Source organism: Hippopotamus amphibius, chromosome 3 (assembly GCF_030028045.1).
Source record: "Hippopotamus amphibius kiboko isolate mHipAmp2 chromosome 3, mHipAmp2.hap2, whole genome shotgun sequence".
NCBI lineage: Eukaryota > Metazoa > Chordata > Mammalia > Artiodactyla > Hippopotamidae > Hippopotamus > Hippopotamus amphibius.
In genome coordinates this window covers 115111605-115126011 of record NC_080188.1, presented here as the reverse complement: position 1 = coordinate 115126011, position 14407 = coordinate 115111605, and the positions used below count along the sequence as shown (strand labels likewise).

General features: G+C 38.0%; 1 protein-coding gene across 1 annotated transcript; it reads right to left on the bottom strand.

The window, feature by feature from the left end:
• Positions 1-4187: 4187 nt before the first annotated feature.
• On the bottom strand, positions 4188-13237 carry MS4A3 (membrane spanning 4-domains A3). The gene is made up of 5 exons (XM_057727127.1): positions 13100-13237; positions 12194-12261; positions 10049-10139; positions 6491-6649; positions 4188-4193 (listed from the first exon to the last, which is right to left on the bottom strand). Exons 1-5 carry the CDS (start codon positions 13235-13237, stop codon positions 4188-4190), a joined length of 462 nt encoding a protein of 153 aa, XP_057583110.1.
• Positions 13238-14407: the final 1170 nt, after the last annotated feature.

Genomic DNA, 14407 nt, shown 5'->3' with positions numbered 1-14407 from the left:
TGCCTCAGTCATTCTGCTGGTTATAGCATCTAGAGTATTTTTAATTTCAGTTATTTTGTTATCCATTGCTGTTTGTTTTTCTGAGTTCTTATGAACTGTTTCTTGTACTTTCTCTATTTTGTTATCGAGATTTTGTATCATTTTTACTATCATTACTCTAAATTCTTTTTCAGGCATTTTTCCTATTTCCTCCTCATTTATTTGGTCTTGTGGGTTTTTTTCCTGCTGATGAACAAGATCTTAAAAGGAAAAACATATATAATTAAAAAGAATAAAATAAGACCTGGAGAAGAACATATAAACAATACCATTTAATATCATAAATTACAAATATAATATTTTGATTCCCACCAAATTGGTCTATGATTTTGAATCAAAATTACAAAATATTTTAAACTTTATAAAAGGAAGAGAGAAGTAGAAGTAATAATGAAAAACGATAATACAAATGTTACTATAAATACTTTTCCTTCTACTGAAGTCTATCCATGGATTGTTTGGTTTTCTGTGTCATAACCAGCCTTCTTCTATTCACCTACTTCTTCCAAACAACTCTACGCTGCAACTGCAACGATATGCCTAAAGTCCAAGTAAAGACATGACCTACTCATACTTATCCAGTGGTCTGTGGTAAATATTTAACAACTGGCTTTCCAGGGCTGCTGGGTAGGGCTGGGGAGAGGAATGTGACCTGTGGCTTTTGCCCGTCTGTGGTGTAAATGCTTCCACCATAGTCCACTTCAAGCTACGAAAATTATGTTGACTCATTCTCACTGAAAATTACAAATCAGCACTCACAAGGCAATATAAGCCAGTTTGACACCACTGCATACATTTCCAATTACTTGCTGAGATCCACAGAGCTGTTCTGTCATATAATCTGCTGTGATACACACACTTCTCTCTCCAAACCGATGTCTTGACATGTGCCCCTTATGCATCAAACTTAGAAATGCTAAAGTCTCTCGCGTGTTCCCTGGACCTACCAAATTCTCTCTAGCTTAGAGGCTTTTTCATATATCCAGCGTCTTTCTTTTTCCCTTCATCATGCTAACTCCCAGTCATCTTTAACATCTCACTTTAGGAGAAAAGTGTTCTGAAAGAGTGTCATTGACATCCCCTTTAACCTGGATTAGAAGCTCTTCCTGTGAGCCTCCCAAGATTCCGACACTCTTCCTACCACAGCCCTTAGTGCTCCATGTTATAATGATATGTTTCTGTGGGTCTGTATCTCCCACAAAGAGCAACTGGAGCTGAGACTGTGCATCATTCTTTATTACATGCAGAACACATGGCACAGAGCAGGCACCTTCTGTATGATTATTGAATGGATTGGAAAACAAATAAATTATATTTAATGCATATGTATATATGTCTTCATAAGTTATATATATTTCAGAAACATATGTATTCTGAAGAAGAGAGGCAAAAATTAGTACAGAAGACTATGGAAAAATCTTTGCACATATGGTAAACGAGGAGCTGAGAGTGACTTACTGTTGTAGATTTACAGACGTTGTGGATGTCTCAGTTCCCTATCAATAGAAGGGAATTAATGTATAAATCAGAAGTCCTTCAGCAGTAGCTATATAAATCAGGGGCCAGAGATATCAGAAAGAACATCAACTTGCTACCTGGAAAGTTGGTCATTGATGTCACTGGAGGGAATGGGAGGAGCCACAATGGGAGTGTGAGGGTTTCTGCCATCTTTTCTGCACATCTGTCCACAATCCCACCTCAGCCTTAACAGCACAAAAGGCCACCAATAACAGCAACATCACTATCAAGTAGCTGTGGTGCTATTTCCCATTTGCTTTATTTTTACCTAATCTTCATAACAACTAATAGGAGAGTTGGTACTGTAACACCTATCTTACAGACAAGGAAAAATAGGTCAGAGAGATTAAGTAACTTGCTCAAATTCACACAGACCATATCAGAATTTGCACCCAGATCTGTAAGATTCTAAAGCCTTTATTCTTTACTTCTCTGTATTACAGATTCTCACTGTCCTTTGAAGAACAAATACTGATTCTGCTCTCAAAGACACCCATCTAAGCTATCATTTTTGTATCTGGGCATATGTGAATCTCAGTAATTGAAAAAAATATCCAAGGGGCTTCCTAGGTGAGGCAGTGGTTAAGAATCCGCCTGCCAATGCAGGGGACACGGATTTGATCCCTGCTCCAGGAAGATCCCACATGCAGCAGAGCAACTAAGCTCGTGCGCCACAACTACTGAGCCCATGTGCTGCAACTACTGAAGCCCATGCACCTAGAGCCCGCGCTTCACAACAAGAGAAGCCACAGCAATGAGGCGCCTATGCACCACAACAAAGAGTAGTCCCCATTCACCGCAACTAAAGCCCGCGCACAGCAAAAAAGGCCCAACACAGCCAATTCAATAAATAAATAATATAATATTCATTCACTGATTATATATACACATATATACACATATCCATAAAACAAACATCAGAAATGAATGAAAACATTTTCATTTTACAGTTAAGATAACTAAAATCTAGAAAGAAGTTGTGATTTTTTTCCCCCGGGAATACAGCTAGAAAGTGACAAGTTTAAGAAATAATAACTTAATTCTATCCATGTAAAACATGTGTGTTCCTATTTGCAAATGCTATGACTGATAAGGAATTAATATCCAACATATATAAACAGCTCATACAACTCAACATCAAATCAAAACCACAATGAGATACCACCTCACACATGTCAGAATGGCCATCATCAAAAAGAACACAAATAACAAATGTTGGCGAGGATGTGGAGAAAAGGTACACTGTTGGTGGGAATGTAAATTGGTGCAGCCATTGTGCAAAACAGTATGGAGGTTTCTCAAAAAGCCAAAAACAGAACTACAATATGACCCAGCAATTCTACTCCTGGGTATATATCCAAAAAACCCAAAAACTCTATTTCAAAAAGATACATGCACCCCAATGTTCATAGCAGCATTATTTACAATTGTCAAGACATGGAAGCAACCTGAGTGTCCATCAACAGATGAATGGATAAAGAAGATGTGGTATAGATACATACAATGGAATACTATTCAGCCATAAAAAAGAAGGAAATTTTGCCATTTGCAGCAACATGGATGTAGTTGGAGGGCATTATGTTAAGTGAAATAAGTCAGAGAAAGATAAATACTGTATAATGTCACTTACATATGGAATCTAAAAAATACAACAAACTAGTGAATATAACACAAAAGAAGCAGACTCACAGATAAAGAGAACAAGTTAGTGGTTACCAGTGGGGAGGGGAGGACAGGTTACACAGAGGCGGGGGGGAGTAGGAGGTACAAACATTTGGGTATAAGATAGGCTCAAGGATGTATTGTACAACTCAGAGAATATAGCCAATATTTTGTAATAACTGTAAATGGAATGTAACCTTTACACATTAAATAAAAAATAAAAATTAATTTTTTAAATAAAGTATGCTCTTAAACATGAAATACACTGTTTCCTCTCGTATCTCTAGACCAGAATTCTTCTCCAGCCTTCATCTCAAGTCTAACATTTAGACCAGCTCTAACTCCAGGAGCGCCACACATCATTACTGCATAAAAGTTTCTCTCCAATTCCAAAAGTCAGTGACAAGCTCAAACCATAGAGGGAGGTTGCAGACCATGTAAACTGTCGATCATTTAAACAAACCCACCTTTCCTGAATGACAGCAATTTGCTTTGAACCACAGGATTGAAATAGAGCTGGCTGTGCACAGTTCCAGCAAGGTAAGGATCAGCATGAGAGATACAAGACCCTAGGAGATATGATGCCTCATATTAAATCCAGTAGAAACATTCAGAGAAAAAAAAAAAAAATGGCAGGAAACCAAGCTCTAACACTTCCCTTCCCATGAAACAGGTCAAAGTGAATCATAAATTAGACTTAATACACAGCCACACACCAACACTTTATATGAGACACAATGCCCATCTAAAAGCATGGAAACATTTTTCCTGGAAAGAGAGATACACTGTATTTCTGCATCAATCCATGTGAAGTAGCTGTAGAGGAAAAAATGCTAACACTACCACTAACATCTACCAATTGGAATAGTAGTAAACTAAGGAGATGTGTAGGCAGTTTAGGAAATAGGACAAAAATGACCCCTCCATCATTTCATTAATAGTACTTCCTAGAGGTTTAGGCATTTACATTATTCCTACAAAAGAAAACACTAAGCTGAAAAGTTAAACACAAAATTATTGGACTAGTGATACTTCTGTTGTCACTAAGGCACCCAGAAGAAGCAAAACATTGCTCTGGAGGGAAAATACCCCCAAAATCCACAAAAAAAATCAAACCCATATAAATACAAACTTAGATGATTAAAAATATAATGAAGAAAGTGAGGAGGCAAACTCGCATGAGTAGCAGCAGCAAACAGGAGGATTAGGAGTAAGTCAGTAAATAGAAGTTCATAAGTCATCGTGGGGAAAATAGACAAACTTGGAGAAAAATATTAATTTCTCAGTTGACCGCAGAAGAGGGAGAACACCTAAACATGAACAAAAAATACTGCAGAAAGGTTATTAAAAAATTTCCCTTTTAGAAGCTGCTGCGTAGCACAGGGAGATCAACTCGATGATGGGTGATGACTTAGAGGGCTGGGATAGGGAAGGGGGGAAGGAATCACCAGTGGGAGGGGATGTGGGGATGTATGTGTAGATGCAGCTGATTCACTTTGTTGCACAGCAAAAACTAGCAAAACAGTGTAAAGCAATTATATTCCAATAAAGGGTTTTAAAAAAAAGTCAGACAGACGTTTGTTACAGAATGCTGCAATTCATAATGCCAAGTTGTCGTCGGTATGATGGGATGCCAACATTTAAGTGTCTGATAATGTCATAGGATTGCAAGCCTCAAATTAAACTAGACAATGCCTTATAATTCAAAGATCTGTGATTTCATGAGAAAAAAGCAGCTAGATTTTTGTGTTAATATAACAGGAGCTTTAGTGTCTCTCTACATGACAAAATGGTAATTACACGATTAAAAATGAAAAAAAAAAAAAGAATTTCCCTTTTAAAATGCCATACCCATTCATAACTAGTCCTATCCAGGGGGTTAGGTTTAGTTATTCTGTGTTTCCAAAAGCTCATTCGATTGATAATTGGCTTCTACTTCAAATTAGACATTTTTATTATATAAGTAATCCAGGTTATTTGAGGAAAAGTAACCCAGGTTATTTGAGGAAAGATAAGTCAAAAGAAAAAAATTCCTCAATCTTACCATATTTTAATTTTAATAATTAGTAAGTGATTGCTTATTTCAATTACAGAGTAAAATTTTTACCTGCACCAATCAAGGAGTGGCTGATTTGGTTAAGATAGTTCTAGATAGCTAAGGATTTCACATCCTAAACTTAAAATTTTTCCTATATGGAAATATTTCCAAAGCAGATTGTATAATTTAATTAGCCTTTAAGAAAAACATAGAAATGTGTAATGCAGTCTTTTTTGATGATGTGAAGATTTGGGTTCAGACATTAAATTTTCAATCAAGTAAAAAAAAAAAAAACCATACGCAAATAAATTCAAAAGTGAAGCCATTCACACGTTCAATGAGTCACTATTTGAAAATACCAGAACACAGAGAAAATTATAAATCTCTCAAGCTAGTTTCATTATGCAAGATGTGAAATAAAAAATTTTTAATGTAATCTCTCTGGGGAATGTAACCGTATTAGTAGTAGTACTATTACGTAATGATAATATAACACAATATGCACTGTTTTAATTATTAAATATTAATTTATGTAATCCTTACACCAACCCTGTAAGACTGATGCTACCACTATCCTCATTTCAATGATAAGAAAATTGAAACACAAAGAGGTTATCTGATTTGCCCCTTCATTACAGAGCTACTAAATGCCAGAGGCAAGATTCAAATCAAGGCCGTGTCAACTACAATTGGCACTTGCCATCTACCTCTACAAAGATTAAACCATGTGCTGCTGCAGCTGCTGACTGCCAATGCCCCCTGAAAGCTGTTCTGGGTGGAGAGCTGAAATGAGGCACTCTGTGCTCTGTTAAAAAGTGGCAAAACAGGTCTTAACAGAGTCAGACATTTTCAGGAGCCAATCTTATTCACTCAATTCTTGTATCTCCTCATATCTAGGAAAACACTAAACTCCTTCGTGATGATGACTGCTCCTTGTGACAAGCAGTAACCTTCTGTTAACAATATGTGTTGATTGCATGTTTTCTCCCTTTCACCAAAACCACATATACACTGAGCTTCCCGCCTGCCTCTTTGGGACAGTTTCCCAGAGCTATCTGGGATGCTGTCTCCCAGGCTGCAGTCCTCATTTTGTCCCAAATAAAACTTAACTCACAACTCTCATGTTGTGCTTTTTTTTTTAAGTCGACAGCAGCATGGTACCTGATGTATTATTCTCTCTACACTTTGAATTGTCAAAATATTTTATAATTATATATAATTTTAAAGACATACACTTGAGGAGACTTCTTTGTAAATGCATAAGTCAGGTGGATGGGAAGGCTGACAATTCTTGAATAATGGGTCATTGATAGATAAATTCACTGAGAGAAAAACAAGACCAACTAGCACAATGGTAGCACTGGAAATGTTCATCCCCAAATTGCTTTCCAGCTAAAAAAGAGGCAGAAATTTCAGTTAATACAGACAGCACATACGTCATTCCTTTGGCTAAAATTCATTTAAATAAATAGCTATTGAAAGTGGTTTACACATCCAGCTATATCCTAGGTAGATCCTGGAAAAACATCAGTAAACAAAGATTCCCCACCTTCGTGGAGCTTAGGTTCTAGTAGCAAAGAAAACAATTATGCATGCTAATAATAAATTATATACCATTTTATTTATTTATTTATTGGCTGTGTTGTGTCTGTTGCTGCATGCAGGCTTTTTTTAGTTGCGGTGAGCGGGGGCTACTCTTCATTGTGGTATGTGGGCTCCTCATTGTGGTGGCTTCTTTTGTTGTGGAGCACGGACTCTAGGCATGTGGGCTTCAGTAGTTGCAGCACATGGGCTCAATTGTTGTGGCTCACAGACTCTAAAATGCAGGCTTAATAGTTGTGGCACTTTTGCTTAGTTGCTCTGTGGCATGTGGGATCTTCCTGGAGCAGGGATCGAACCTGTGTCCCCTGCATTGGCAGATAGATTCTTAACCACTGCACCACCTAGGAAGCCCTATAGCATTTTTTAAAGTGATTAAGTGCTACGGGATAGTAGAAGGAAGTCAGGAGGACCTGGAAAATCCAGAGAGAGTAGTGGAGTTTGTGATATTAATAGGAATGACACCTGGGGAAAGGCATTAAGGAGCTGAGGAAGTTAGTGCCCCCAGGATATCTGGGGGAACACCCTTGCAGTCAGTTCAAAGCCCTGAGGCCAGAGTATTCCAGGTGTGGTCCAGGAAAGCAAGGGTGGCAGGGTGTTGGAGGGGAGTGACCAAAGCAAACAATATTAGAAAATGAAGATGGAGAGTGAACAAAGAGCCAGATCATGTAGAGCCCCGCAGGTCATGGAAAGGTCTTTGGTTCTTACTCGGAGGAAAACATGGCGCCACTAGAGAATTTTGAGCAAAGTAGTGACGCAATTCGATTTCTATTCTTTTTGTTGTTGTTGTTCAACAGTTTAATATATTTCTTGTAAATCTATCAGTCTGATGGAACAGCAAACTAAACATCCCTTCCGAGTCTATAAGTAACAAGATAAAATGTTCCCAAGTCCATTTATTTCTCACACACACCTCTCCTGTAAGATTCAGCCATGGGTTTAAGTGAACTCAGAGCTGCAGTTCACTGTATTGTATGTTCCCTTTCAGATAGGACTTCACGAAGATCCTCTTTTATAAAGAAAACAATCAGCCAATAAAACAGTATTAGAATACATTATATATGTGACCAATCATTTTATAAAATCTGGTATAAGCGGAACACTGATATCTCAGGCAAGCCTAGTTTAGAGAGGGCAGAAGGTAGAAGAGAGGAGCTCAGTTAAGAGAGATGGTAGAGATTAGATGAGGTGTTATCAAACTCAGATATAGCTTGAACATAAGGCCAGCAGGATTGGCTAACAAACTGGACTCAAGATTGTCAAAGAAAGAAGAATCTGAGCTAATTCTAAGGTTTAAGGGCTGGGAATGTGGAAGGGTGGGTTTCCCATCAGCTGACATGAGGAAGACTGAATGGAGATGTTTGAGGAGGAAGATTAGCTCATCAAATAGTCATAGTAATTGTGGGAAAGAAGCTCACCTGTCCAATTACCAAAGAAAGGACATGGAAGATCGTAGCACAGCAAAGCGAGACTTTAATAATGGTCTTGCAAGAGCGGGTGTCTGGGCCAGGCACACCCCAGGACAGCCACAGCAAGCACTTTATCCCCTAGTTCTCAAATCCCACCCCTGGTTCCTCATTGGCTGAGTACTACAGGGTTCACACGCTTTCAGAACGTCACCTACCAATGAAGTTACAATAGGTACTTTGTTACTATTTGATTGGAGGGCTGAGATTTCCCTCATGATGACGTGACTGTTACCTCGCCTCCCATTGTTCTGTTACTTTGGCGGCGAACTTTTGCCCATGAGACTTTGGTCACGTCTGCAACTTTACTCCATGCTTTGGAAATGAATCATCAGACATCTGTTATCTCTCTCAGTAATCATCCCAGGAATCATATTCACAATCTACATGGTTTTCTGACGCTCTACCATCTGAATGCCTTAAGAAAAGAAAATTAATTTTCTTGGGCATTAAATGAGATTCAGGGTCTTGGCTGGATTCACCAATGGATGACTTATTTCTACCCCTATGATCACAGAAAAAGAGGAAGAACTGCTGCTTACCAGTGTTTTTTGTGGGTTTTTTCCCCCGGCTGCGACAGATAAGATTCCTGAAACAATAAACTGTTTGAAAATAGGTAGTGAAGCAGATAAAGGAATATTAAGTCTCAATCGTCTTTTCTTGAACTTTCCTTGGTTAGCAGATGTCTAGCAGTAGTTTTACAAAACTTCTTTTTCAAATTCATATTCTAGAACACAAAATTATATTTGATTTTGCTCATTTTATACTAATAAAATTTTTAATGTTTAAATTTTGAGTAAATGTATAAGATTTTAATTTTGTTTTGTGTCTGGCCTTGTATAGGTTTATGTGGGTGTGCATACCTTAACATATAATGAAATACACCTACTCAATGTAATATAATTATCTTTATGCCTATATTTGTATTAAATGTAAATGTTTATTTACATACACATCTATATTTAATATCATTCTCATATTCTTACCCAGGCTTCAGATATGGGTTTAATTTATTGGACTAGGGGTTCTAAAAGAACTTTTATACATCTAAGTGTCTTTATGTACATTCCAGTAATTTTTAAATGATTATTTTGACTTGCTATTAGATCCATGACTCTAATCTTTTTTTTTGAAGTTCACACATTTTATTTATAGAAAAACACTTCCAACTGTTACTCAGAGCATTCAAACAAGCCTGATTCCTATATCATAGCAGATTTGAAGAGATAATCAGAAGACAGGCAACAAACCTCAGAAAATTAGTGATAATAATAAAATCCATGCAATATCTTGTACTATTTATAAAATGCATCCACATACATTATTTCATTTGATTCATAGAAAACTTTTGAGACATTATTTTTAGAGCATGCCCATTTTATAGAAGAGAACATTGAGACTTAAGTAGTTAAGTGTGTTTGCCCAAGATGGTGAAACGTGACCTCTGACTGTCTTCCAACTTTTCAGCATAGTGGCTTCCGGATCAGTTAGACTTGTTTTTGCATGACTCTAATTTTGATAAATGGAATTCTCTACATGTTCACGGCTTTCTCAAAACTTCGTTCTATTTTTTACCTCATAAATCTCAGAATCCTTTACCATGCCACTCCCAAAATTTGAGGGAAAAGTTGCCAAAATCATGGATTAAGTCAAAGTTCAACTATTGAATACTGGCTGAACATGAGGAGACAGATTTGAATTCTATTTTAAATAACAAAGAGGTTACCCCAGGAAACTCCAGAGTCACTATAGCTTTGGGGTTAAGAGCATATGCCCTGTGTTCTAATCCCATCTTCAGCTCAAATTCATTTTGTAACCTTAGACAAAAGACCAAACCCTCTGCCTCAGGTTCTTTGTAACACAGAGATGTGCATATCCCTGTGTTAATATTACCTTATATCCATGAGGAGAAAATGGAAAAATTACAGTGAGGGCTTAATATGTGCCCACCATATGGAAAGCACCCAAATTATTAACAATAGTTAAGGTTTTCATATACATTTTTCCTTTAATTTCACAGTGACCCAAAGAGGTCCTCATATGATTTCCTCCACTCTAGTGAGGAAACTATAGGGTGAGAGTTCCAGTATCTTTTCCAAAGTCACACAATTAATAAGGATTAGTAAGAGAAAGATTGGGCAAATGGAAGGAATTACACAGTCAGCATACAGCAGAGCGTTTTCACAGAGAGAAGGGGGTTGGTGAAGATGAGGACATACTTGTAGGCAAGGCCAGATATGAAGGGCTTTGTACCATGTAGTGGACCTCAGATTTTGTTCCCTGTAGGTGATACAGAGCCAGAGAGAAGCTTCCAGCAATGGGAATCCAATGGTCGGATTTGAGGATGCTGAAAGCCTGAAACTCCGGTTCCCTGACCATGGTACATTTTTCAACAAACTGACCTCAATCTCTGAGAAAAGAAAACTCTTTTCTGATAGAATAATTGAAACACTTCATCATTCTCTTTTCTGCAATATGAGAATTTTCCATTTAGGTAGTCAGGATTCACTAGGCAGAGTAAATATGTACCCCAGGTTTTTCTAGAAAAATTCAGATTCTAACTATTCCCTCAAAATGATATTAAATATCTAAAATTTTCAGAAATGTTAAATCCAAGTTACGTGTTTGGACTGTAACCAGAAACAATGTCTTTGGTCAGAATATGAGATCTGATTTAGGCCAAGAAATTTTGGCTATATTATGAGCAAGTTCTTTTTCAAGGAGATCTGAAAGTCTATGATTTGAAAAAATAGAAGTATTAAAGAGAAATGAATAAATTAGAGCCCATGACTTGTTATAAATTTCTTTCTTCTTCAGTTACCAATTATATGTTCTAGTCACCATTTTCAACTAAACTTTCATAGCTTAGAGTTTGTGGTAGTATCTTTATTTTCATGTTCAAGACTCAACATGGATAAGTTCTCATAGGTTCAGCACCAGAATAAACAAGCCAAAAAAAAAAAAAAGTAGTTAATTAACAAATAATTCCTAATAACCCCTTTTTAAAAAAATGGTAGGTGAGGACTTCCTAGGTGGTACAGTGGTTAAGAATCCATCTGCCATTATGAGGGACACAGGTTCGATCCCTGCTCCAGGAAGATCCCACATGCTGCAGAGCAGCTAAGTCCATGCACCACAACTATTGAGCCTGCACTCTAGAGCCCGTGACCCACAAATATTGGACCCCTGTGCCACAACTACTGAAGCCCGCGTGCCTAGAGCCCATGCAATAAGAGAAGCCACTGCAATGAGGAGCCCATGCACCACAACGAAGAGTAGCCCCTGCTCACTGCAACTAGAGAAAGCCCGTGCACAGCAACGAAGACCCAATGCAGCCAATAAATAAATAGACTTAAAAAAAAAAAGGTAGGTGATAGCCAAATGACAAAGCTGGTAAATAATTTTCATAAATCACCTAGGCCCAAAGCCTATTTTGCAGATGACATTCTGACCCAAATAAGGGAAATTACTCTTCTGATTTTCAGACAGTAATCATCACCCAAACCAGAATTCTCTTGGCTACACACTGCAAGGCAACTCACCAATCCTCATTTTTCATTCAAGTATCCATAAATTTAATACACGGATATTAAGTTAACATTTGGGACTTAATCTGCACTCAGTGAGTATGTCCTTTACATCAGAAAGACAATTTGTTTTTAAAACTTGTGTCAGGAATTACGACTCAAACCCACAGCATGCAACCTTCAAGTAACCTAGGAGCAATACTTAAATAATCAAAGACATTTCTAGCAGTGGTATCTAAGAAATGACCTATGGTCTGTGGAATTTGAATATTCACAAATATAGCACTCCATGTTGGATAGCCTGTATAAATGATCAAGAAAAAATGTAGTTGGAGGGATGGGGCAATTTGTTTAAGGAACTCATCAAAACACCCAGAGCTGGAGTTATTGCTCCACTCAGCATCTGGATAGCCTGTAAGAAGGAAAAAAAAGAGAAAGCATAAATGGGCACATACTGGTGTACATTGAGGTCATTTTATTTATTTTTATTTTTTTCTTTTCCATTATGTTTTATCACAGGATATTGAATATAGTTCCCTGTGCTATACAGTAGGACCTTGTTGTTTATCCATTCTATAATAGTTTGCATCTGCTAATCCCAAACTCCCAATCCATCCCTCCCCTACTTTCTTTCCCCTGGGGAACCACAGATCTCTTCTCTATGAGTCTGTTTCTGTTTCAAAGATAAGTTTATTTGTGTCATATTTTAGATGCCACATGTAAGTGATATCATATGGTATTTGGAAAAGAGGCCATTTTAATTTTCCTTAGAAAAGAGATATCAGAGCTTGAAATGTTCAAAAAATCAAGCCTAAATTAACTGGGCAAGAGCCTCCTCTGGGAGGTTTTTGTTCCATGTGATTCCCACCGATTCCAGCGGCAACACTTCATCCTCCCCTCTCCCAGCTACTTCTGTTCAGAAAGTGGCAGAAGAGTGAAGGAGACATGGCTGATAACACAGACTGGGTGGAACTGTCTTCCCAGCATGTTCTGGGGCCATAATGTGATGAGGTCCATTCTCCAAAGTTGATAGGACGTTTCCCACCATAAGATTATGCCTCTGCATTTCTAATCCTCAGGTCTAAATTGTGCCCCAGGCTTTTCTGCAAGGAACAGCATTATTGATTCAGTGATGAGTAACTTAGAAATCCCCGCTTCTGGATGTAAACAAGGTTTTCCGCAAGATATTTATTTTCTTCCAGCTTAAACTAATTTTTTAACTAAGGCTGACTTACCCCAAGAGCTTATAGTTTCTCTTGGTAATTTTGTGATCTATTAGTGGGCTGGTAGACAGAAATATTCTCCACCTGTGGTTCCACCTGGCTTCCTGGGGCACTGCCTGCTGAGGCTGTTCCCAGCTCTGCACTATCAACTCCTTGGGAAGCCATTTGGAGTTAATGGCTGTTGTAGATAAGAAATCCAAAATTTTGATGTTTTCCCTTTTACTACGAACTAATAACATGTTTTGTTTTGTTTTGTTTTTTTTTTTTTTTTTTTTTGAGTGCCACGGAAAGGTTCCTTTTCGTCTATACATCAAAATGACTCTCCACCAATGGGGCAGAGGTGCAGAGGTTTTACATTGTTTAATTCCATTTTGTCTTGGAGTAGGAGGCATCATCAGACCCAGGCCTGAAGCCTCCAAGGTAAATCCTATAGATTCCCTCACCACAGAGAGCTCCCCTTTGCTGATTGTCTGTCCAAGGTACCACCCAGTGGGCCACTGAGCATGTCTGCGGGGTTTTTTGTTTGGTTGCTGAATAGAGATTTGGAACATTTGGCTATGAGGATGGCTTCCCCCTAAAATTTGGTTGCTACTCTGGTGCCGTAGTAAAAAAACACTAGACATAATTATGTAGGCATTTCTTTGGAAAAACATAGGCATGGACACACATACACGCAGACGTCCACCCCTTAGATATATTAAATCCAAATGGCTGCACTCAACTTTGGCTGCCAGCTCTGGTAATGAGGGATGGTCCAGATATACCTGAGGTGTGGGATTTGGTGGGTGAGTTTCTGCACAAGCTCAGAGAGACAGTAATGATGCTTGAGCCAGATTACAGATTTCTGGTCCCTAGCTCTTCAAATTTCTGGCTGTGTGGCCTTGGGCAAGGTACTGAACCCTTCTGATGCTCAGTTTTCTTGTCTGTAAAATGGAGAGGATTATAACAGTAATCCCTTTCATAGGGGATATTGTGAGAGGTGAATTGGCGAACAGGAGTAACACACTTAGAACCATGCCTGACACGTGCTAAAAGCCAGACGGGTGGACTTGGCTGAGGGGTTGTTAGGAAATCTACACTTCTCCCATTTAAAAAAAAAAAAAAGTTAAATTGACCAGATCATAGGACATAGTTTATTTACCTGAAGGCTGAAAATTCTCCCTGATATTTATGGTTATTTTAGAAAGTCAAATTAAGTAATATCATTAGAATAAACAGATAACCAACAAGGACCTACCGTATAGCACAGGGAACTATACTCAGTGTTTTGTAATAACCTATAAGGGAAAAGAATCTGAAAAAAAAATAGATATATAGGTATGTATAACTGAATTA